Source organism: Aquila chrysaetos, chromosome 13, assembly GCF_900496995.4.
Source record: "Aquila chrysaetos chrysaetos chromosome 13, bAquChr1.4, whole genome shotgun sequence".
Taxonomy (NCBI): Eukaryota; Metazoa; Chordata; class Aves; order Accipitriformes; family Accipitridae; genus Aquila; species Aquila chrysaetos.
In genome coordinates this window covers 18148237-18170934 of record NC_044016.1, presented here as the reverse complement: position 1 = coordinate 18170934, position 22698 = coordinate 18148237, and the positions used below count along the sequence as shown (strand labels likewise).

Here is a 22698-nt window from a genome sequence, read left to right as displayed (position 1 = left end):
AATGTGTTGTTACCTAACTTGTTCAAACTGCCACATTATAAAACTGTAGTGTAGACAAGGCACTGTATATTTTTAATAAGCTCTCTGGCAGAGCTAGGCCTAAACTTAACACGTGGTAGAATATGTTAGTTAACCTAACTTTAAACTGTAGCCTAAGGCCCCGTGTAACAGCAGAAAAGGTTTGTCATAAGGACAGTATAAGTGACTTACTCACTGTTAACACAGGAAGTCTGCAGACTTGGTTTCTCACTTTGCCAATTTTATGATTAATACTTCTGTGTCTTAACCACAAGGCCATCTTTTTTATATAAAGCACATTCTCTTACTTTAGAAATATTCCTTATAGTAAGTGATCAAATCTTCCAATTTGGATGCCTAAATTTTCAGTCCTAAACACATACTTAAACCCTAAGCTATAGCACATAATATTCAGACACCCTGAATGCTTCTGAATCCCATTGAATGCCCTAAAAGAGAAAGATGGACAGAGACTTCTGAAATCTGAATACCAAGAAGTTTAGAAGATGACCTTTTTGATTAACACTCTGAAACCTTTAGCTTTTGACTGTACAACTTTATCATGCCTCTCTACCTGCCTCGTTAAAAAGAGTATTAAAGCGACAAAGACATTTACTCAGAAGTCAGAAAATGCCAGGATTAGGATTTCCAATGAAATCTTAATTTGGCTCCTTTATATTTTTACAATACAGTATGTATTATAATAAACTCTTTAATTATATGATCAAATACCACTGAAAAACAGCATGTGATCACATAATTAAAGACTGCAACATAATACATATGCAGAAAGGAGACAAATTAAGGTTTCACAGGCAACCTTAACTCTTGCATTTCCTATTTTCTGAATTGCAACCCTAATAAAGTTTTTTTTAAACAGAAATCTTTAAGGTATACTTTCCTAGGTAAAACAAACAAACAGCACATATTGGAAAACAAACTGTCATGTGGTATCATACCAACATATACATGGGTCAGGAGCAGCACTGGAAGTGTTCCAACTTGGGTTTTAAGTAATACAGACTCATCATGAACAGGGTGTAATACATTATTATTAGTTTGCTCTCATATTTAATATCTGCTGAGCAGGGGGGAGATAGAGGAACCCTAAGATTCTCTTTCAGGCTGTGAAGAAGAGCATGGCTTGTGAACAGGGTAATCTGTTTGGTCCCCCTGAGGAACACCAAATTATTTTCTGCGCAAATTCTTTCTCTCCCTTTGCCAAGATCCATTCTCCTCACCTAATTTCCATTCTTTATGCCTCCTTGCATAGGCACTATGCAATAGTAACCTTTTTCACTCAACTTTCATCACATCGTATCCCTTTACGCCCTGCCTCCTATGCTTTTTTCCCACTTCCAGTACCCACAGCCTACTCCCTGACTCTACCTCTAGTCCAGTCTTGATTCAACAAATCCTATTCTCTGTTGCAATTTTGTTCCCCTTTCAGCTTCTCTCTTCCTTCTTCCTCTGCCACCCCCAAAATCAAGCAAATGTCTCCAATTCTTCCCTTGTCTGAAACCTACTCTCCCTCCCCAGCATTCCCGTCCAGCTTTTGTCTCTTCTGTATTCAAATCAAGCAAGTTCCTGCTCTGCACTTCCTGGGCCTACAAGAGATCTTTAACTGTATAAAAGAAGTTGCCTAAAACCAGATAAAGGAATTACGCTGGAAGTCATGCTGCCCAAATGGACAACTGCCTGTGTGGACAGACTCTCAGGGGAAGCTAGCTGTGAAGCTCTAACAATTTTCTCAAGACTATGTGAAAGGTAGTTATTTTCCAAAGGCAGATAATACAGTAAAAATCAGGCAGATTTCCATACTGTTGTAAAGGCTTATCTTTATAAGATAGCTCCTTGCTATCAAGTCTTAAGTGAATGTTAAGGTAGCCAGTATTCATAATTTAAAAGGGGTAGGGTAGGAGGCATTTTCCATTGCCTGGTTTCTACAGCCACTATGGTTTGGCAGAAATTACAGAGTTTAACCACGGACAAACAGCTGATAGGAAAAATTGCAGCCCAAGATTAAAAAGTTGAAGTATCTGAAAAATAGATCCTTTACTTGCAGGTGACATGGAACCTTAATAACGGAGGCTGCTTCCAGCCCATTCTTCACTACAGGTATTAATAGGCTGGACATTATCAGCCATTTTTTATGGAGTCTGTCATTACAGAAGCCCCAAAACTGCTTTACAGACTTTGATACACAATAACGCTTTGCCCATCAATGAAGTGGTCCCCCTCTTGGAAGCAGCAGCAGCTTCACAAAACGTAGCCATTAAAAACCTAGAATTTTCCAGTCAGATTTCCACTACAATTTATACCCACTTCATATAATTATTCACAAGCCTTCCTCCCTTCCTCCCCTCCCTCCCTCCCTCTCTTCCTCCCTCCCTTCCTTCTTTCCTTCCTTCCTTCCCTCCCTCCCTCCTTCCTCCCTTTCTTCCTTCCTTCCTTCTGCCCAAGATTGTCACAAGATCTTTAATAATTAGCGCCACAATGAGAGGATGTCAGAACATGAGATGTCCCTCTCTAGCTTACAGATACAGGGGATGTTCACTGAACAGAAGCAAAGGGTTCTTGCCTGCATGTCTACATTCTTTCGCCATCTTATTGTTTATTTCTTTCAGTAAGAATGAAGAAAACCAAGCAAAAAACCCCTTGAAACAGAGGTTTGAGGCATCTGGGTATGCATCTGTTTTAAACAAAAATAGTCTAGTGCACATCCTAACATGCAGTACTGCATTATACATGAGGATATTGCAGGCAAAAAGAAGGAAAATTGCATTAGCAATTTACAGTTGGCTAAGGATAGATTTTTACAGTGCTACAAACTCAGCTGTTTACTTAGATTTGACTGCACATGACATTTGAACATGTGTACCATATTGCTTTAAAGCAGAAGCAACCAAAGCTTTCCTGATATGAGAGCTGCACAACGATAGCAGACTGACAGCGCAGAACTATAGCTGGCCCACAGATAACCACTATCTTTTCTCGATATATTGTGCTGTCTACAGTTGCTAAATGCTTGCATGTCTGTTCCATGTATCAGGTTTGGATTTTTTTTAATTGCCTGTAAAAAAATCCTATCTTTTCTTCTGTCACAGGCTGGCATCTTGCCGTATGAGGGTGACAAAAGTGTGAAGCATCTTACCAAAACTATGCATAGACTTAGAAGTAGACAAAATAAGTCAGGGATATTGACTTATGACTCAACTATAGTCCATTAACCACTAGATTAAGAATGCTTTTATTCATTTTCATAAAACATAATGAAAAATATAGCAAGCTCTGTTCCGCTCCCCTCCTCCCCCTATATTTTACGCATTCCAGGTGCTACTGGGTTTTCTAAAATTTTTAATTTTTATTTAGATTTGCATGAACCCAGTTTTGATATTTCAAACAGAAGTCAAAATAATTTTTCCCCATGCAGTTCTGTTTATAGAGTTTATGACTATTACCACCATAGTTTCAGAGCCACACTCTCCCAGGCTCGCATGTAACATAGCTGCTTAAATCAGCACAAAATACATGAACATGATGCATAAAGTTCCGCTACATCTGGTGTCTTCACTAGTGCGTGAACACCAGTGATAACAACAGGTGCAGAACAGATATTCGTGCGGAAGGAGGACTGAAGAGTCAACAATCCCAACATGCTGTGATCTACTGGAGCAAGCCTGGGCCCAGCTGCAAGGAACCAGTTAGTTCTGATCCCAGTTCCATCCCTGACCTGCTGTGTGATTGACCATACTATGAGCTGTACCCTCCCAGTCTTACCTTCTGGATAGACGCAAACAACATATTTTTAATCTCATATAGCTGCCTCGCATAATTATTTACTTAGTGTTCAAATACTACGGTAATTGTGCTTGAGTAACTGAAAGCATTACAGGCACTTAAAAACATTATGTTGGTAGTGAAACCCCATCCTGTTCAAGCAAAATGTCAGCTTTTATCTACATATATGCTACACTGAAGGAATAATGGCCTACATTTAAAAGTACAGCACAGTAACAGTTTACTAATAATTTCACAGACCATGACTCTGTCTATTCAATGGCAGTATGCCAAGTCACACTCTTAAGAATTTTGGTTAAGAAGAAAAAGCATTTTTTTACTTTAAGGATGTTAAGTTCTATATAGAAAACCACAGCCATTCCTACTGCTGTGCTGGGAGAACAAGGGCGTAAGTCTGTTTTTGAGGTCATTTCATTCACTTTGTGTGGAACTTTACTGACTTGCATTCATTATGCTTGCTCTGCTCTGGAATAATACCAGAGTCAGGCCTATAGTTCCTGACCTAACAACATTATACTGTATTCAGTCACACCATGAAAATAGGAGGAAAGGCAGCACCAGACATATACGGGGAGATTATAAGGGTATGGGTTCATTTACCATTCAAGGTAAACACTGCAAAATTTTAAAACTGAATTCAGTTTTCGTTAGAGTAGCATGAATTTGTTGGCTATTGTTTCATTTCTAAATAAAACTAGTATGACAGAAAGCCGAACAGACCACAGGATCTTTATTGTGAAAGCATGATAAAGAATATTTTTCATGCAACACAAATGAGGGAGACAGAATGGCTTATGTTAAATTACCTCCACTGGCACGTGCCATTTTCAGAGCTTCAAGAGAAACAGCAGGGGTTATTTCTAGCTGGCAAACAACCACTCTGGCTTTACAGATGACATCAGAAGCCCTCTTCAGGTCTTCAAAATTTAAAAGCAGGTTGGCTCCTGGGACTATGACAATAACATTCTGTCCTAAAGGGAAGATATTGTGTTTTTTACATTAACTTTTGCAATAAAGTATATAAAACAATTTCTTGCTTTTCTACAATACATTTCAGATTAGCATTTCAATTCCCTTTCTAAAAAAAACCCACTAAAAATGTATGCATTGCTGACATTTTCAAATATCCAAAGATTTCAGAAGGTAATCAAGAAGATCGATGGACTAATGAATGCTACACTGCACAACAAATGCAGTCTATATTTCTTTGGGAAAAGTCATGTATGGGCTTTCCCCAGTCTTACTTCGGTGTTTTCTATGAACTCTAAAGAAGCACTGTACTAGTCACAGTGGAAATGGGGGACATACGCTAAAGCTGGTATTTGCATTTTCCTAAAATATGCCAGTAGCACTTGGAAGAGAAAAGCATCAATGTGATTACTGAGTTCATACTCCAAAAATGCCATAAAAATCTAAATTTTCCTATCAGCTGGAAACAGAGACTATTTCACACAGCTATGAAAATTATGTACGTTCTTTAGATTTCAGAGAAGCAGGCTTGCTCCATTCACCTGTGACACTTCAATTTAGGGTCCCTAACCATCATGAAAACCAGAATCAGCTGAATAAACAAAACCCAGAAAGGTTAATGTTTGTGTCTAAGGGGAGTTTTATCGGAAGTGAGTAAAGAAGGTGGGTGACATTCTTCTGCTGTGAAAGCTGGCCAGTAGAATGGTCTAAGCAAACCTATATGTGCGGAAACACGGCAGTATCTCAAAGCACATCTAAGATCCTTTTCATTCTCGTAGTTTGTTTCACAGTTAGGTGAGGAGGTTCATTTATGTAGGTTCCAAATATTCCTTTGTTTTTCTTCAGACATGCAAGTTGCCTTCTTTTATTGCAGTTTCTTTCTTTCATTCTTTCTTTTTTTAATCCCTGTTACAACACCTAGAGACCTCAGGCATGGGTGCCTCAAATTAAAATTTATTATTAATCACTCAGGTCTTAAATTCAATAAGTCAGTTGTTCCTTGATTTACAGGCTCAGCCCGCCCCCGCTGAAGATTCCTTTAAGGACTGCCAATCATTAAAGGCTACCAATTCTGTAATGAACTGAATTACTCTGTAAATAAATATTTATGTTTTTAAATACATTATTTTTGTTGAATGGGACTTCAAAGTCCTCTGAATAAGAAATGTGCAAAGCTTGTCTCCCTAAGTATGTTCTGAAGAGAAAGCAGGACAATGGAAAGAATAATATAGTGATCTCAGAGGGAGGGGCCCAAGCTTTCCAAAGCAATTCTGCTGTCAATGGTTTGGTACAGAACAGCTGCATATGAAAAGCAAAACCTCAGCATTTAAAGCCAACGCCCTGCTTTTCAACAGACAATGATGGGCATCTTGGATAAAAAAAAAAGAAAAAAACTTCTGCAACAAGTAAATGCTATTAAAGATATCTGAATCCAGTTGAGGAAAAACATTCAAAGGCAAATTGCGCCTATTTTGCCAAGCATATATTTTGAAAGCTTATAGGGTACAGCAGTGCAAACAGTAAAAGGCAGGGAATCAGTGGAACAAAAATATATTTCATTTCTGCCTGGACTCTGTGCTACCTAGAATTTCAGACTCTATCCACATGTCTTGCTGCATTATCTTGCTGAAATATTTAGCTGTACTGACATGTATATTATTATTAGACTTCAGAGCTAATGGCCCAAGGCGATAAGTAAGGCTGTTTGCTTAAACCCATATGTGCAAATTCAAGGTAGACCATGCTGCACTGGATCACAGTCAGAAGCTTTTCTTTGTAACTACAAGAGGTCAGAGACTTAAAGTCTGCTTTCAAACCTGCCAGGGAAATGCAGTACCTGCTGTGGTGTAACACTCCGGACAGGCTTAACCCAAGCTGGAGGGAAAAAGCCACATTCTCTTCTTAGCTACATATACCACACTAACCGTAATGACAGCAGTCACCACAAACTTACACCAGCATGCATGAAAGCAGAATCTGGACCCATGTACTCACAATTAATACCAGAATTTTGTATTACCAGCAACCATTTTGTTGAAAGCAATTATTTCTTGCCAGGCAAATCAGATGGGAAATCAGCACCAGGGACAACAGAGTTAAAGACAGATGGCAAAGAGGGGTGGGATTCATCTTGTCCAACATTAACTATTTTTTAAAGTTTTCAAAAAAATCCTACATTCTAGAAAATTCTAAGAAAACTAATTTCTAAAAATTAGTTTTCTAGGTTCCTTCAACAAGGAGGAGAGACAAGTATTTTCAGAGTTTTTTTAATCTTACATATCTTAGATAGCTGTTTGAGGAGGAGATAAACTATTGTCTGGAAATGCCTGTCTGTCTCTGTTAACTCTAGGTGAGGCCTTAAGCAGTACACCTAACTTTGAAACAGCTCAAGTGAGGTAAAATGTTACCCACACAAAGAATGAGAAAAATAGACTTACTGCATTACAGTTAATTCTAACGTAACTTTACTCAGACTAAAAATTCTCAGTTCTGATGGGAGCATCTACATAATTTTAAGTTTTGTAGACATCAACTATCATATTAAGGGCCACATTCACAGTTGCTATAAGCTAGAACAGCTAAATGAAGCTGATAAGCTTGTGCAAGCTTACACCAGATGAGGACTGGGTCCAATCAATACTTGAAACAGTGTGAATGCTGGTATATGTAAATACTGTCCTCAGCTGGGCTTCTAAACCTGCTACTGTCACTTCTTAGAAAGATAGATGCCACCAGATGAGAAGCGCCAATGGAAAAATCGAAGGCAAACCAGTAAACACCACAGTGCAATAACCTTCAATTTATAATGGGATGACGAGCCTAAAAGCCATCAGTAGTTGTGCTTAGAACTCACCAAAATCTCAAAAAATGCAATTATAACAATAGCTGCAGAACTTCTCCATAATAATTCATAGGGAAAAAAGATGATATTTGTGACCAGAAAAGAATGTTGAAAGGAAAACATTGCTGCCAAAACACACAGTTCATGAATACGAGAGCAAGTTGTGGGTGTGTCATGGTATCATAATTTCTGTGCAATTACTTGGTAGAAGCATTGAATAGTCTTGTACACAAAACATTCAAGTTCATGATGAATGTCAATACATAGAAATTCTATAAAAATTCAGGTGACATTTCTTCATAACCCTGAAGGTTCAAAACAAAGATTTTTCTCTTTGGAAAGTATAATTCAAACAAGCTGGCATATGTATTCTAAGTTTGCCTTGTTTATTTAGCCTTATCTAAATACATATTTTGAATGCTTTTATACTAGTAGTGCTTTGGTATTGAAGGTACACTCACAAAATAATGCCTATTCACTATTCATGAATGATTAATAACTTTATCGTAAAGTCAGCTCAATGCCTATCTCAAGTGAGGGTTATCTCACAGTATTCTGTGTAGGTGAACTTTAAGTCCTAACTTGCAATAATCAAGAGCACTTTAATCATGACCTGCCTACCTCTGTTGTCTCTCCACTGAATTTTTGCTATGAACATGGAAGTTGTCAGACTGGTTCAAACTACTGGTCCAGCCAGGCCAGCTTCATGGTGCCGTCAACAGTCAGTACCAGATATGGGCAAAGCTGCAATAAACTTCACAGCTAATCATGTAAAAAATTATCCATAAAGAGGTTTTCTTCCTACCTATATGTGTATGTAAAAGTAAAACACACATCATCACTTTATGGAGTTCTCACCATTCAATAGCACAGTTAGCAGAAGGTACGCTAAGTGACAGAGCTAGTGGAAAGAAGGCAGGCTGAAAGGGGAAACAAAAGCTGGGGTTCAAAGTGGTGCAATGCACCTCAAAGAAAACGTGTTAAGAAAAGTAGCTGGATGTACCAGTCTTTCTCCTAAAGAGACAAAGTACAGATTCGAAGTGTACAGGGTTGTGGTAAACTGAAGCTTGTGTTTAGTCAAAACCTATCTGAAGAGGCAGTAGCATAAAAGAGAACAACTGAAAGGAACACAAGGTTCCTCAAAGATTTCTGCACAGATTTCTGAGACCAGCCCAGAGGGGACTTTTGCAGTGTCTCTGGACTGCACGTTTTCCAGTGCAGCACTAGAAACTTGTTAAACATCTCTCCACCATTTTGCATTAAAGCAAGGATTAACCTCTCTATCTTTATTGAAACTATACTGTATTATCCCAGAATATAATGCAACTTTGAGAACATCTAATGTACCTGATAATTTTAAAATTTCTAGTACTTTGCTAGTTACAATAATGGGTGAGTTATAGCTGTGCAATCCACTAACCAGTAAAAATCTTCCCAGAAATTCAGCAGCACCAGCTAGACAAACACAGGTAACATCAGGGAAAGTTTACTTCAGAGCCGCCTCTGACTCTGCTCTCTACAGCCTTCTTTTCCTCTCTCTTCACTCATCCATCATAATCTGCTCCCTCTACTTGAGTATCTCTCCTACTTCTGCCTGCGATTTTACTAAGCTGATTAGAGTTGGTATTTTTCCCAAGTATCAGTACTTGTAAAGAACTGGTAAGATGAAGCGCAGGTTAGGTATGTGAAAATACAGCAATTAAAACTTGGAAATTTAAAGAGATAATACCTATGGTTTTTATTTGTCCCTTGTTGTCTTAACACAAAACACCATCACCAGCCCCAACTTCAAATGCTTCCCTTTCAGGTATAATTTGAACTAGCAGAAACTACTTTACATGCATGCATTGAATGCTGTGGTGTTTCAGCTATGCCAGCACAACTACTGTGGTAAAACATGCATGTGTAGACAAGCCCCTTTGAAAAGTGCTGTAAAACCTGTTTAGGTCAAATCAGCCAGGTTTCTACAGGAAAAAAAAAATAGTGCAACAGCAAAGCACATAAGTACTGCTATTTTATTGCAATTTACTAAATTCAGGCGCCAGATGGTTTTAGAGAGAAGTAACAACCAGAACCATTACCAATTCTGTGCATCTGTTCGCTTTATAGCATAGTTCTGACCAGATTTGCTCTTCTACTAGACTTTAAATGAAATCTGAGGCCAGCAATAACTTAATTTAGGATTTTTCAGTTTCTGAAAGAAACAAACTACATGACATTATGCATTATTCATCTCACTATGTGAATCACAAGACTACAAAGACCCTTCACATGGACACTAACATGTAAGAGCCCATTGTGAACCTCATGGCACTGAACAATCAGTTTCTCTTTCCTGGTACTTACAAAGGTTTTAGATCCACAAGATGGTTTTGTTCCTTAACCTGCAGAAAAATTCACGGTGTTACAATTTTAACAGGTCATCCTCTGTTCATTCAAGTTTAGACCATGTTTATCTTAGTTGGCCATGTATATGAATTGGCAAGTAGTAAGACTGCTTCTTACTTATTCAACTATTCTGGACAGCAAACCTAGTGTAAAACATGGTTACATGTACAAAATAGTGAGGCCTGGGAGCGTGCTACTGGATTCTCACCATCTCTTCTATTTACAATGGCCAGAGTAGTGACTGTATGTGGCATAAGAAAGAAGTTCTTAAGAGTTGCTGTAGTAATTTACCTGCTGGTCCAAACCAAGAGAAGGAGGTGGAATAGTAAGAGGCAGGTATCCAGTTTATTCAATGTATTAGAGCTACCTTATTTCTGAATTAGAGCTGTCATGCAAGGCTTTGATTAATCTTACTTAGGGAAAATTAAACTGACATCTCCAACTGATTTGCCTAATTTTCCTGAATATTCCTGTGTAGACTTGCCTTTAGTCACAGTTCCTTCCCAGGTTTGCTCCTGGAGTGAATAGTCATGTTTCCTTTCCCATTTTAAGCTGTAGCCCAGTGTACTACCATCAGGTTACATAGGAGCTTGTTAAATTGATGTGTCAGCTAAGCTGTGGTAACTGTTCAAATGAAGGCTCAGCTGCACCAAAAGTGAACTAATCCAATCACACTTAATTTGTTATGTTTGCATAAACATTATTAGTCCTGAGCTTTAAATTTTGATCCAGACACATGTACTTCTAAGAGCTTTCAACTGCACAACTTGCTTGACGAAAAGATAAACAGAAAGTTTTCAGAGGATAATTTAGCAATCTTGAAGAAGAATATGAAAACAAGCCAAATCTTCTTTTCTTCTTCCCCTGCAATATGAGCGCAAAGGCAGAGGCTAAGGAGTATTAACACAGAAAAAACAAGTATGCCATTTCACTGTGTATTCGTCACTACAGATGCAACTTGGGATCAAGAATCATGGTAATATTACAAGAGAACATAAATACTTCTACTTATACTAAGGACAATTCCTTTTCCTGATTCAGGGCATAATGACTCAGTGTGCTCAGGAGGCAAACCCCTTCCTCATAGTAAAAGTGCTAGTTAAGTTGTTGTGGAAAAGGAGAGCTTTAACCTTCTGCTACACTGTGTGTTCTGGCCAATGTAAAACTAGATAGATCAGCTGGCTGATTGAATTATGACTATTGCACTGCTAATCTAAGCATCTGATTCTGCTGCTTTTAGGCACCTCATCCTACAACACTGCCTGCAATAAAAGGAAGTGCAACGAAGTGTGAATAAGATAATGAAAAAAATGAAAGATGTAGAAAAAATAATTCCACAATTAACAGTGATAAGGCAAAATTTTCTTTTATGGCTGTAGAGGCAGAACAAACAGGACAATTCGGAGTAGAAATATGTACCTTCACTGTTGACAATTACTGAAGCAGTTCCAGTAGCAGCATCTGTAGTCTGACCTATAAATGCTAAGAAAGGGAAAAGTTACAGCATGCATTAGTTCAAAACATCACTTTCAACCAATAGCATGTGATGCAGTTTAATTGAATTAAATCTAAAATGAACCCATAACCTCCAGCAATTTAAAAATGCTAATTACTCTTTCATGTGCAACAATGCCAGAGAAGCTAACAACAACAAAAGTGTTAATTTACACCCACAAAACAGAAATGCGAGTCCAACATCCTTTAATTTGGCTACATCTCTGCTTTAGAGAAAGCACGTTATTTATACAGCCTTCTCAGGCACTCCTACATGGAAATATTTCTTTTATCCAATGAAACAATAGAGTTAGGCTGGAGAAAAAGAAAATACTAAAACAACACAGCATTTAATTCTGTGTAGATTTGCATTTCAGCAGTAATATTAACATGTGCTGTGAAGGCAGCGGTGAGGCTGTGTGTTTCCTCTTTGGATTATTATTCAGATAAATTAACTAGAAGTGAGGCTGGCAGCACTGTCTATTATAAAGATTGTTCCATATTTACTACTATAAGAACCTGTTCTCAGCTATCAGCAAATTTGTCAAATATTAACCAGTGGTCTGAAACTTTCTATGACAGGTGGGTTTTTTTTAGGTAGAACTGTAGTAGAAAACTGTCAAAAAAGTTGAGGGCTTTTTTTACCAAGAACTGTATCTGAGAAAAATCTACTGTTTTATTTGAGACAAATTCTGGTGACCTTTTGTTTAAGAAGCTCTGGTGTTCTAACATTTTAGAACATGGACTTGATGCTGGGCAAAAGATGGCTTCCTTCTCAAGATGTGCCTTTTGTGGCCAATTTAAAAAACTGCTCACATTTGAACAAGGCTGAAAAAACACATAAGATCATGCTCATTCAGTTTTGCTAAAGTATTGCAGTTACCCACCCTGGAGGTACCCTTATGTAGCTCAGAGCTACAAGGGTCAGAGCAGAACTTCCCTTGCAGTTATTTCACCATGAGCTAGGTCTTCACACTGGAATTGAAAGCAGAGAACTTGTGTCTTTGGTGCTCTCAATGCTCTTTCTGCAGAAAATAAGCAGCATGAGCAGCAAGCTGACCAGTTCAAATGTGAGAGAGGGAGTAACACATCAGTAAAGGTCCAAATGGTCTGAGCAGCACTGGTAGCCAACAGGTTGTGGAAGACAGGAAGATTGGGAAAGGGGAAAATTACAAACAGGTTGGAATTGGAAAGAAAAGGGGTAAGGTGCTAGGTAGGAAATAGAAGAGCAACGTAAACAAAGAAGACATACAACAAGGATCCAAGCTGTGAAAGTTGGCAGAACCGGCATTACAACAAGGATTTTCATCCAGTACCCAGTATCCTTATGTATAACAACAGGGATAGGCTAGGCAAGGATTAAACTGAGATGAAAAGCCAGGGACTGAAATAAGATGGTCCTAAGCAAAAAGGTCTGTGCACACTGAATCACCCTTGCCTCCAAATCTTGGAATGCAAGTCGGGATCCCGGACCAGCCTCACCAGCAGTACATCCTATCTTCCTCCACGGCTGATCAATGTAGGGGGTGACAATCTAACACCATTATGAGATATTTTTAACTCAGTCAGCAAAAATTGGTACCTTGGACCTAAACGTTCTAACCCTTCAATTGATCTATCTAGGTATCAATGAAGTGCAATATGGTGGAATTTCTGAATTTTTTTTCCTACACTTTTCTTTTGCTGCTACAAAGATTATTTAAAAATTTATGTTAAGATTGCAAGATCAATCATTTAAACATTTAGCACTGGGATAAGCATTAAGCATCAGAAAACACGAGATTTAAGGTTCCTTGTGGAATATACATTTTCATTAAGTGCTATGCATTATAATAGCTTTATTTACATGATCAAAGACTTTATTCATGAGGGAGGCATGCTTTGGAGAGATCTAGAACTGTACACTAACAGACACTGTGTTTATGGTATCCTTGCTTGATTTCCTGTGTAAATTGGAAGGTATGCAATGAATAAACTTGTATATACATTTGTGACATACTTAGATGCTATACTGATAAGCGTAATAAAAAAGCCCACAAAATACTGACAGTTCTGTCTGTAAAGTAGGATTTGAATAATGCAGTAAATGAAGTTGTGGCTGCACATTAAACAGAAAAGATAAACGGAATATTGAATTGCCACTTAGTGATTGCATCTGTCCATCCTTGCCTACCCTGAAGGAGACAAGAGTCATGTAGACAAAAATGTGATCATGTAGTTAAGCAGCACACAATAATACATTTACACAAGAGAGAGAATTAAGGTTACAAAGGTGCAAGATGCTAGAATATTGTGAATACTTAATTTTGCCTTTTCCCCAAAGCCTTTTCACATTGCTTTTTGTGTGTATGTGTGTTAACAAACAGCGGCTGCAGTCTCTAAAATGACTGCACGTGTCGTTTCACAAAATAGAGGTGAAATGTACTGAGTTGACAAACGCATTTCCACTCTATCCCTCCCTTCCCAACCTGAAATTGAGAATGAATAATCAGACTGGATTTTTCAATTTCTCACCAGGCATTACCATCATTAAAACCAGCCTAACCAACTGCATAACAGCAAGTTATCTTCAGATGACTTGCACTGATGTAATCATCTGAGATTTAGAGGTAATAACATTACATTTTATTTTTAGTGGTACAGCTGATTTTGGAAGTCCCCTATTTTCACCCACATTCATTCATTCCTGCCAAGCATCAAAACAATTATTCATAGTTCTGAATGGTAAAACATATCCAGTAAGGCAATAAAATAAGAAACCCTCCACTACCAATTTTTAAAGCTTAAAAATAATACAAAAGGTTTCTTTAAAGTAAAATTTTACCTGTAGAAATACCATTCTTCTTCAAATTTTCAACATAATCATTGCCAAAGGAATCCTTCCCAACCTATACAAGAGATAAAAGGATCAGTTTTCTCTACAGAAAGGTGAGAGGATAGATAGATCATCTTTAGACAACAGATCTAATGTAATTTGGAATGATCTAATGTAATTTGAATACAACACCTTCTGTTTTGCAGCACTTTGCCTTATTAATAAATAATAAACTAATAAATAATAGTAAAAATGTATTAATAGTATTAATAAACAATAGGAATAGTATTCTGCAGTTTTCTCCTCCTATATTACAAAACTCCCTCCTACACCCATGTTGCTGTATTCAAATTTCATTCTCTTACAACCACAGTGTTCACTTGACACTGAAGCTTTCTGGGGATTGTAAAATTTGGAAGTGTACTGAATTATTCAGCTTCAGATTGAAAGCATTTATAGCAGCTCTGGTGTCCTTCTTAATTGCAGTCCATATTTTGAATTTTCTACCTCAAGTTTCTTTGGTGGAAAAATATCAAACTGTGGTTATGGGATAGAAAGTGATGATAAAGGTGGCATTGCTGATTTCCATAATTCTCAGTACTAAATGTACTGTTTACAAATTCAACATTTTTTGTTTGCTTTATCCAGCAACAGCAGATGAAGTTGAGTTAGGGAGTCAAGCTACGCTCTACTGTTTTTCTAACAGCAAGGTAAAGAGCTTGTAATTTCAGCTCCACTAATCCTTTTACCTGAACAGAATTCTGCTTGCTGTTTATTCAGACTAATAAGCATTTCTTCTTGTTACATTACACAAGCTGAACAAAGGAGATGAGGTATATGGAGAAAAAAATGGTATAACTTGCTTAATGTCAAAATAGCATTTAAAATATATTTATAAAGCCAACATAGCTTTTAATTCACCACTTTTAGCCTATGTCTTTAGCATGCATAGTGTGTGCTCCCACTTTCAAGAGTAAGTTGTGTATCTGAGCAGTATCAAAGACTGACCAATGCTACAGGAAATATTTTTGCAAGAGAAAAAAAGTATCTTTCAGATTAGAAGCCAAATCAAGATCCTGGTTACAGTCTAGACAATGAAGGAATTACACAAGAAGCCCCAAGTACTGATCCATCTTCTCATAAAACAGCACTAAATAGCTAACGGTGTATTTGAGTTACTGGAAGCACAGAGCAGCTGCCTCTGTTGCCTGCTGTTAGAAATTTGCCTATTTATGAGCTCAGTCCTTTAGAAAGCTTGGAGAAGGCCCGAGTAGTAGCTAGTGATCACAACAATCAAACCCTATGAAGTGTCATGGATGGATGATCCTTCCCCCCCACATATTCTATTGCACAACCATGTTTGGAAACATATTTTCATTTCCTACAACCTCTATAAGGGATTTTTCTAAAGAATTATTAGGGATGGTCCCAGTCTTTTACCAAAGGATGACAGCAATCTAGGTCAAAACAGCCTAACCAGACAGAACATTCCTCTAGTACATTGAAAAAAAGCCCCCAAACCCAACAACATTTACTTTGGTCACTGTGTTATTCATTGTTTGCATATTAGAACATTTCTGTACCTGTGACTACTCCCAGTTTGCCAGACAGGGCGGGTTGTCAGAAGCTGCAACTTCCGACTGCTTTAGGCTGGATGACTGCAGCCATCTGCAATTTAAACGCCAGTCCCAGTCGTGCTCACCTCTGCAGCCTAATAGTTGTACTACTGGAATGCGCTCCACCTGATCGTTATCACCTTCTCCCTCCCTCCCTGCTACAAAGCTTCTACAACAAATCTCAGGATTTGCTTAGTTATTTCAGCAATGACATATTTCATAACCATTTTCCAAAAGCTTAACTGAAACTTCCTTCCTTCAGCTCTGTCCCCTACATAACTGACAGACATCCCTTATTGTTCAACTGTCATAACAACTGAGATCAGCCATGCTACTTTTGCTCACAGCAAGACATCTCAGTGCTGGAGGGAAGCCCTTGGAGAGGTCTCCATGGAGGTCCTTTTCTTCTGGAAACTTCTTTCCATGTTAGTTCATCAGCATCCAACCTAGTTAATCCTAGTGTGAAGGGCTTATCTTTCCATTCAGGCTTTATCCCCAAGGAAGGCAAAGTATTGGGCATCAGACTAATTTTAGATTAATGGCATATTTACTGACTATGTCAAATTATATAACATTGTTTTAAATATTTTCTGCTTTTGCACAGACGCTGCTAGATGGACTATTGGGTAAACAGAAAACTAAATGTCTTAGTCTGCTGACCACAGACACAGAACATCGTATGTGCTGAAATAGCACTTCTTTCTTGAGCTTTTAACAACAATAGCCGTTTGTACAAGCATTATGGTCATATAGTTTGCATATTAGAATGAGTGGAATTACAACAGTATTTTTCAATCTGGGTTTTCCCTGCTTATTATCATGTTTTCCATTTGGAGCTAGAGGAGCTGGATGGCATTATAGCAGCTAAAATTCTAGCACCTTAGAGAATCAAACTCATTTGTACCTGAAAATTAATTACAACAAAACCAGGTAACTCTTGACAATTTTTTGTTTAATCTATTCTATATGTTCTTTCTTCTTGAGTGTGTTTACTCGTTTTCAACATTAGGGAATTAAACAGGCACTAAAGACAAGACAGTAATACAAAAGGAAAAAACAATTGAAGATATCCACCATATTGTGGGCGGCATCTGAGATATAGCTATATTCTTACAATGAAGTGAGGATTCAGACTTACAGCACTTTAACTTAAATTTGGCATACAGATCATCTAAAGAGAGAAGACTACATAGCATGGTAATACAGCACTTCCTATTTCTAAATAGGAATCAAATGCAGCTGGGGCTTAAGTAGAATTTAGCATATGCAGTATCAGGCTAGTGACATCAATGTCCAGTGAGGATCATTACAAATTGTTCGTCAGAAGTAAACCAGGACTTTTTTCAGCACTTACATGTCTTTCAGACCAACATCCCTCCACCATCTTAATCTAGGATGTTTAACAGATTTTTTCTGGTAATGGCCACTACTTAAAAAAAAAAAAAAAAAAAAAAAAAAAAAAAAAAAAAAAAAAAAAAATCTTGGGGAGTTTGGAATCTCTCAAGACCACTGTGCAGTTTTCAGTACTGCAACAGAGTTCTTATATGAACACAGGCAAGTAATTTATTTGCTTAGATCCTTTAGTTCCCTGACAGTAATACTTTACATTTCTCTGAACAATTGTCTGTCTTGTCTTTCTGAAGTGGCGACTATTCCATCAATACATAGTTTTACTGTAGTGAGCAAATTGAGGAGCGGAGTTTAAGACTGATACTGTGATACATATTGATAACCCTGAGTAACAGCAGCCACTTGCAGAGACATCCAGGCAGAAAGTAGAATGCTGTTTGCATTTCCACTACTCAAACTCAGTATTTGGATTTTACATTAATAATCCACAGCATTCCGTGGCATCTCTAGTCATAACTGTAAGTCATTCTAAAACTCCTTCTCTCAAACCTTCACCAAATAGTCACTGGCTTTCTTTTGTGTTTTAAGGGTATGAAGAATGCCTTGTCAATTGATCTGAGATGTCTACCTCTACTCTTCTTGAGGACATCCTCTGTCTAAATTACAGTCCTTGTAAGAGGATGCCACACTTCAGCAGAATGTCCCTCTAGTATTAATACTGATTCCATTCCCTGAACTTCAGATTTTAGAAGCAACTGTTGAACCTGTACTGGATAAAAAATGTTGGGAATTATGACCAAAACGTAAGTGTGTACTGAGCAGAGTGTGTGTGTGAGGACCAATCTGGCTTTAAGAACCACTGAATACTTAAGATGACTTGTTAAAGTAAAAATAATTGAATTTTAATGGTTCATTATTGCCTGACTCTTAGTTTATTCAGCAAGAAACTTTATGCTACATCCCATTGACCTATGCAGATGTAAGACTGTACTACTATGAGATGAGACTATTTTGTGAGGCTATAAAGTGCATATTAAATTTAAAAAGTGAATATTAACTTTTAAAATTAAAATAATACAAAATGCTAACATTTATAGATATTAGATTCATTCTTTGCTGTTTCTTTTTTCCCATGAATACACATCAGAAAGAAAGAAAGAAGACTAGGTTTTACTGAAATAACATGAATATGATTTTGGAAAGTAATTAGAAATTATAGTAAATGCTAAATTTTATTAGGAATATAAATGTTTCCAGAAACATGTATGCACTGAGCAAAGGCTAAACCATTAAAAAATAAAACAAAATTCACACTTTTGGTGGAAAAAAACCCTTTAACATTTAGCAGGAAATGTTAGCAGGGAATTCATTGCCAGTTCATCTTGTACTTGAATCTGATCATCCTTGAATGCAAAGATAATCAAATATACACAATATTACAGAAGCACAAACACTGCCAATATAAAAAAACCCACACTGAAGAATAACTAGTGATAATGACCCACAGAAATGCTTGCAGGTGTAATTTAGATTTATAGCTACCATTCTTTACCCTAATTATTGGATTGGAAAACCAGTGAGAAAGGCTTCCTCGAGTTCCAGTTCTTCTCAAAAAATCCCTGACAGACAATGATCCAACAAATCCATCCTCCCCCAGCTATGGTAATAAAATATGTCCAGTCAAGTTGAAGTTTCATCTATAGTTAGCACAGGATAGACAATAAGGCTAGAGAGAGAGAAAATTTGATCTTAACCTTAGTAATGATCACTCAAAACTTATAATGTTTAATGACAAAAATCAAAGAAAAGCATTGTAAGAATATAGCATCTGACAAGCTGAATCAGCCCCATGGTCTGTGAGCCAGTCTTTAGAACTGCTGTATATCAGATGTTTCAGAAAAGTGGGAAAAAAAATCCCAAAGCACGCAAGGGTTGTAGAATTTGGACATGAACATCTCATCCTAATCTCAAGTAATGAGATAATGATTTAACCCTTGAAGCACAAAGTTTAATATTTCTTCTCAAATTTGTTATTGGCTTATCAGTGTCTGATTTTTAATCACCTACAAAGTAAATTTCATATTGACTATAGTGCCTCGCACCTGAATGTCATCATTGAAGCCCTGATTGTTCTAACAGTGGGGAACATAAAGAGGAGGGGCTAATCAAGATTACTTGAATTTTGAACATCTCAAATTCCCTCCAATTCTCTTTTCCATGGTACAACAGTCTAAGTTTTGCAATCCTTCTTTATAGGCAATTTCTGCCAGGTCTCCAGCCAACTAGTCTTTGGTTCTGGCAGTGTTCTTAAAACAGCCTCCTCCATGCTTAAATTTATAGCTGAAATAACAAAAAGAAAAGGGAATTACAGAGGGATAAAAAAACCCCAACCAACAACTTTTCTGTAAGTCACCTAAAGGTTTACTGGAATTTGCATGAACATTTAGTTCAGCTGTAATCCAAGAGCATGTCAGTGCTTACCTTGCAGATCAGTGAGGTCTTGGCCCCAAGTCGAGCAGACTGGACACACTGGTTGGCTCCTTTCCCACCAAAACCAATGAAAAACTTATGTCCAAGGATAGTTTCTCCAGCCCTTGGCAATTGCGTAGTAAGGCTATTTCAATTTAAAGCAATATTTACATACATTAGTGACTGAAAATAACAAGCATCTGCAAAATAAGAATTACATTCTTATAATCCTAAATGGTCCAACAGCCACCCACTAAGACCAAAAAAGACTCGAAAGACCGTTTAGGGTCTTTACTCCACATCCCACCAGTTTAAGTTTATTCTTTATATGCCACCTAGTCAAGCTTCTCATTTATTACTCAAGAGAGGGATTGCATTTCTTTTGTTCGTGTTTCATGTTTCTACAGGAAAAGAAGCCCTTGATCCCTGACTGGGATTCCCCAGAGCTAACTCAATACAGATAAATAATAAATCTATAGGTCTCACTGCTCATGTTGTTTTAATGTAACATTCAGCTCAAGTTTACATATTGTTCATTTAATTTCATTACATCTAATTATACTTTCGTGAACCACCCTATGTAATTTTTCACTTTGTTGGCGTTCACACCCCTCAAAATTGTAGATCGTTATCAAAACCTTCCTCTCCTCTGCTGTCACTCAGGCACACTGTACATATTTAACTTTTTCCTTTTTTAAGTTTTTGTCTTACAAATCAAGCTTTACAACTTCCCAGCATTTTGTTGTTTCTTGAACGCAGTCCAATTACATTTACATCCTTCTGGGGATGGGTGCCCAGAACCAGATACAATAATACAAGCAAAGACCCATCAGGAGTGTATTCTGGTTTAATTTCCATTTTGGAAAAAACAAAACAAAACTGTAATTTTGTTAACCCTACCAGATGCTTTGCTATCTCCAGCAAAAGTTCAAAGGAAGAAAAGACACCACCGAGACTATGTATGTGGAAGAATTTCTCCAAATGCAAAATGTTAGCTTACTTTCGCCACTTCTATTAAAATACATAGCTCGAAGCTGTGTTTACAACACTCAGATTACCAAAATTTCTGCCTCCTCAAGGCATACATTCCAGGCACAAGGTTTAAAAATGTAATTCCTTCTATCTCTTAAGCTACAAACAAGTTCACATGTGTGGAGGGAAGGCCTCCTACAATGTACTACCCAACCTGTTCAGACAATGACAGTTAGGTCAGACAGGTTTCCAAAAGTCTGCAGGGAAGAAACAGAGAATGGGGAAGGGGAGTCTGAAAGAATGCAGAGGAATCTGCCCTAATGAGGAAGACATTAACTTCAGCTCTGTTTGTCAATTTATAACATTATTTTACCAATAAATCTTACAACAGCTTCAAAATTGCCAGCCCTCCAATTCAGAAAAAACGTGACATGCTTCTGCACTAGCAAATCACTACAGAGTGCTTTCTGAAAAGGACATGAAGAACACCTGTATGTTACTTTTTGAGTTTATGCTGCAACTTCTGGGGCATATTGGTGTTTGCAAAATCTTATGGAATTAATGACAGAACACAGCCTGATTTACTGAAAATTCTCAGGAAAAAGCAAACATTTTTTCCCTTCTAATTTTCAATTCCAGCATCCATCAGTCCAAAGTTTTAGGATCATTAGGAAATCAAGAAAACCTACAGTTAAACTAGCAAAGCCAAACAAGTCCTGAACTCCCACAAATTAAGATTTTTGCTTTGAAGGAGTTGTTACAGGTCTGTGCTTCATCAGTAGTTAGTTTCCAGAGAGATACAGGTAGGGATACAGACTCTAAGTAGGGATGCTCACTAATGGAGCACCCCAGATTTTAGTGTGAGAGTATGGTACCCAGCCAGCAGGTTTATTTTGTGTGGGTGACCACAGAGAAACCCCAGAAGGCTCACACATATAGCTAATGGCACTCATTTTGTTTCCAGAGAGGCAGAGCCAGGAATATTTCATTGGGAAATGTTTACACCATTTTAAATAAAAATACAACAGCTTTTTAGAAGTATACTTATAGGTACCTTATATATATATATGGAAAGGGTTGCTAAGTTAAAACTGTTTGCCCACAGCAGCATCTGGCAGGTTGTTTACAACAGTGAGTAACTGTAAGGCTTCAGGGAACGAGGTATAATGAGTGTAGATAAATAATGTTTATTAATGGTAACGTCTATAATTTATCGCTATTTTCACCATTGGAAGCCAAACTAGTGATGGTTGTGGCCCAGAGGATGAAGGCCACAAAACTCAGCTGAGGAAGCTCCTATTCTGCCAGTGCCAGGGTACTGCATGCACACTTCTAAAATTATGTGCCATTCAGCAAAGAATAATTGTTCCACCCAGCCTTGGTAAGAAATAGTAATAGCAGCTCTTGTATAATTCCTTTCATCCATAGATCTCACTACACTTTAAAAAGCAGAACAACATCATTATTCCTGTTTTGTGGGTGTGAAACTTAGGCAAGTAATTTTGTCTTTTTGTGCCTCAGGTCAGCCAAGAAGCCAGTGGCAAAACCAAAAGTAGAGATCAGCTCAATCCCCTAGCTGACACTATCTTCTCATTTAAATTCTGCAGTATGAAAATGGTATCAAGTCTCAAATAATTTTCCTTCCTTAGGGTGTTTTTCAGAGATTATTGCTTATTCTAAATAGAATGTTTCCACAAAAAGCTAATATATTTTTAGACAGAGATTAACAATTGTGACATCCCAGCAGACATCTGCTAATAGCACTGCTCTGAGTTCATACACATTTTCAAGAAGTACATTCAACCATACATATTCTTGTTTTAACAGTGACCAGATCATGACTTGATTCTTCTCTCAGTTATGTTGGCATCAACATGCAACTCCAATGGAAGCATCATAATCGCACTGGTGAAAAAACAGGCTTGGTGAGATCAGAATCTGGGGCTCAAAGTTTCAAGCAGCAT

General features: G+C 37.6%; 1 protein-coding gene across 5 annotated transcripts in view; it reads right to left on the bottom strand.

Annotated features, from left to right (window-relative positions):
• Nucleotides 1-22698, bottom strand: part of RBKS (ribokinase) — a 70411-nt gene that overhangs the window by 30889 nt on the left and 16824 nt on the right. For 4 of the 5 annotated variants that reach the window (XM_030035415.2, XM_030035413.2, XM_030035414.2 and 1 more), the window contains 4 exons: nucleotides 19775-19907; nucleotides 14337-14400; nucleotides 11438-11500; nucleotides 4626-4790 (listed from right to left, as the gene is read on the bottom strand). In XM_030035415.2, coding sequence (XP_029891275.1) covers nucleotides 4626-4790; nucleotides 11438-11500; nucleotides 14337-14400; nucleotides 19775-19907 — 425 coding nt within the window. The remainder of the gene's footprint in view (nucleotides 1-4625; nucleotides 4791-11437; nucleotides 11501-14336; nucleotides 14401-19774; nucleotides 19908-22698) is intronic. The other variant, XM_030035417.2, reaches the window with a different exon arrangement.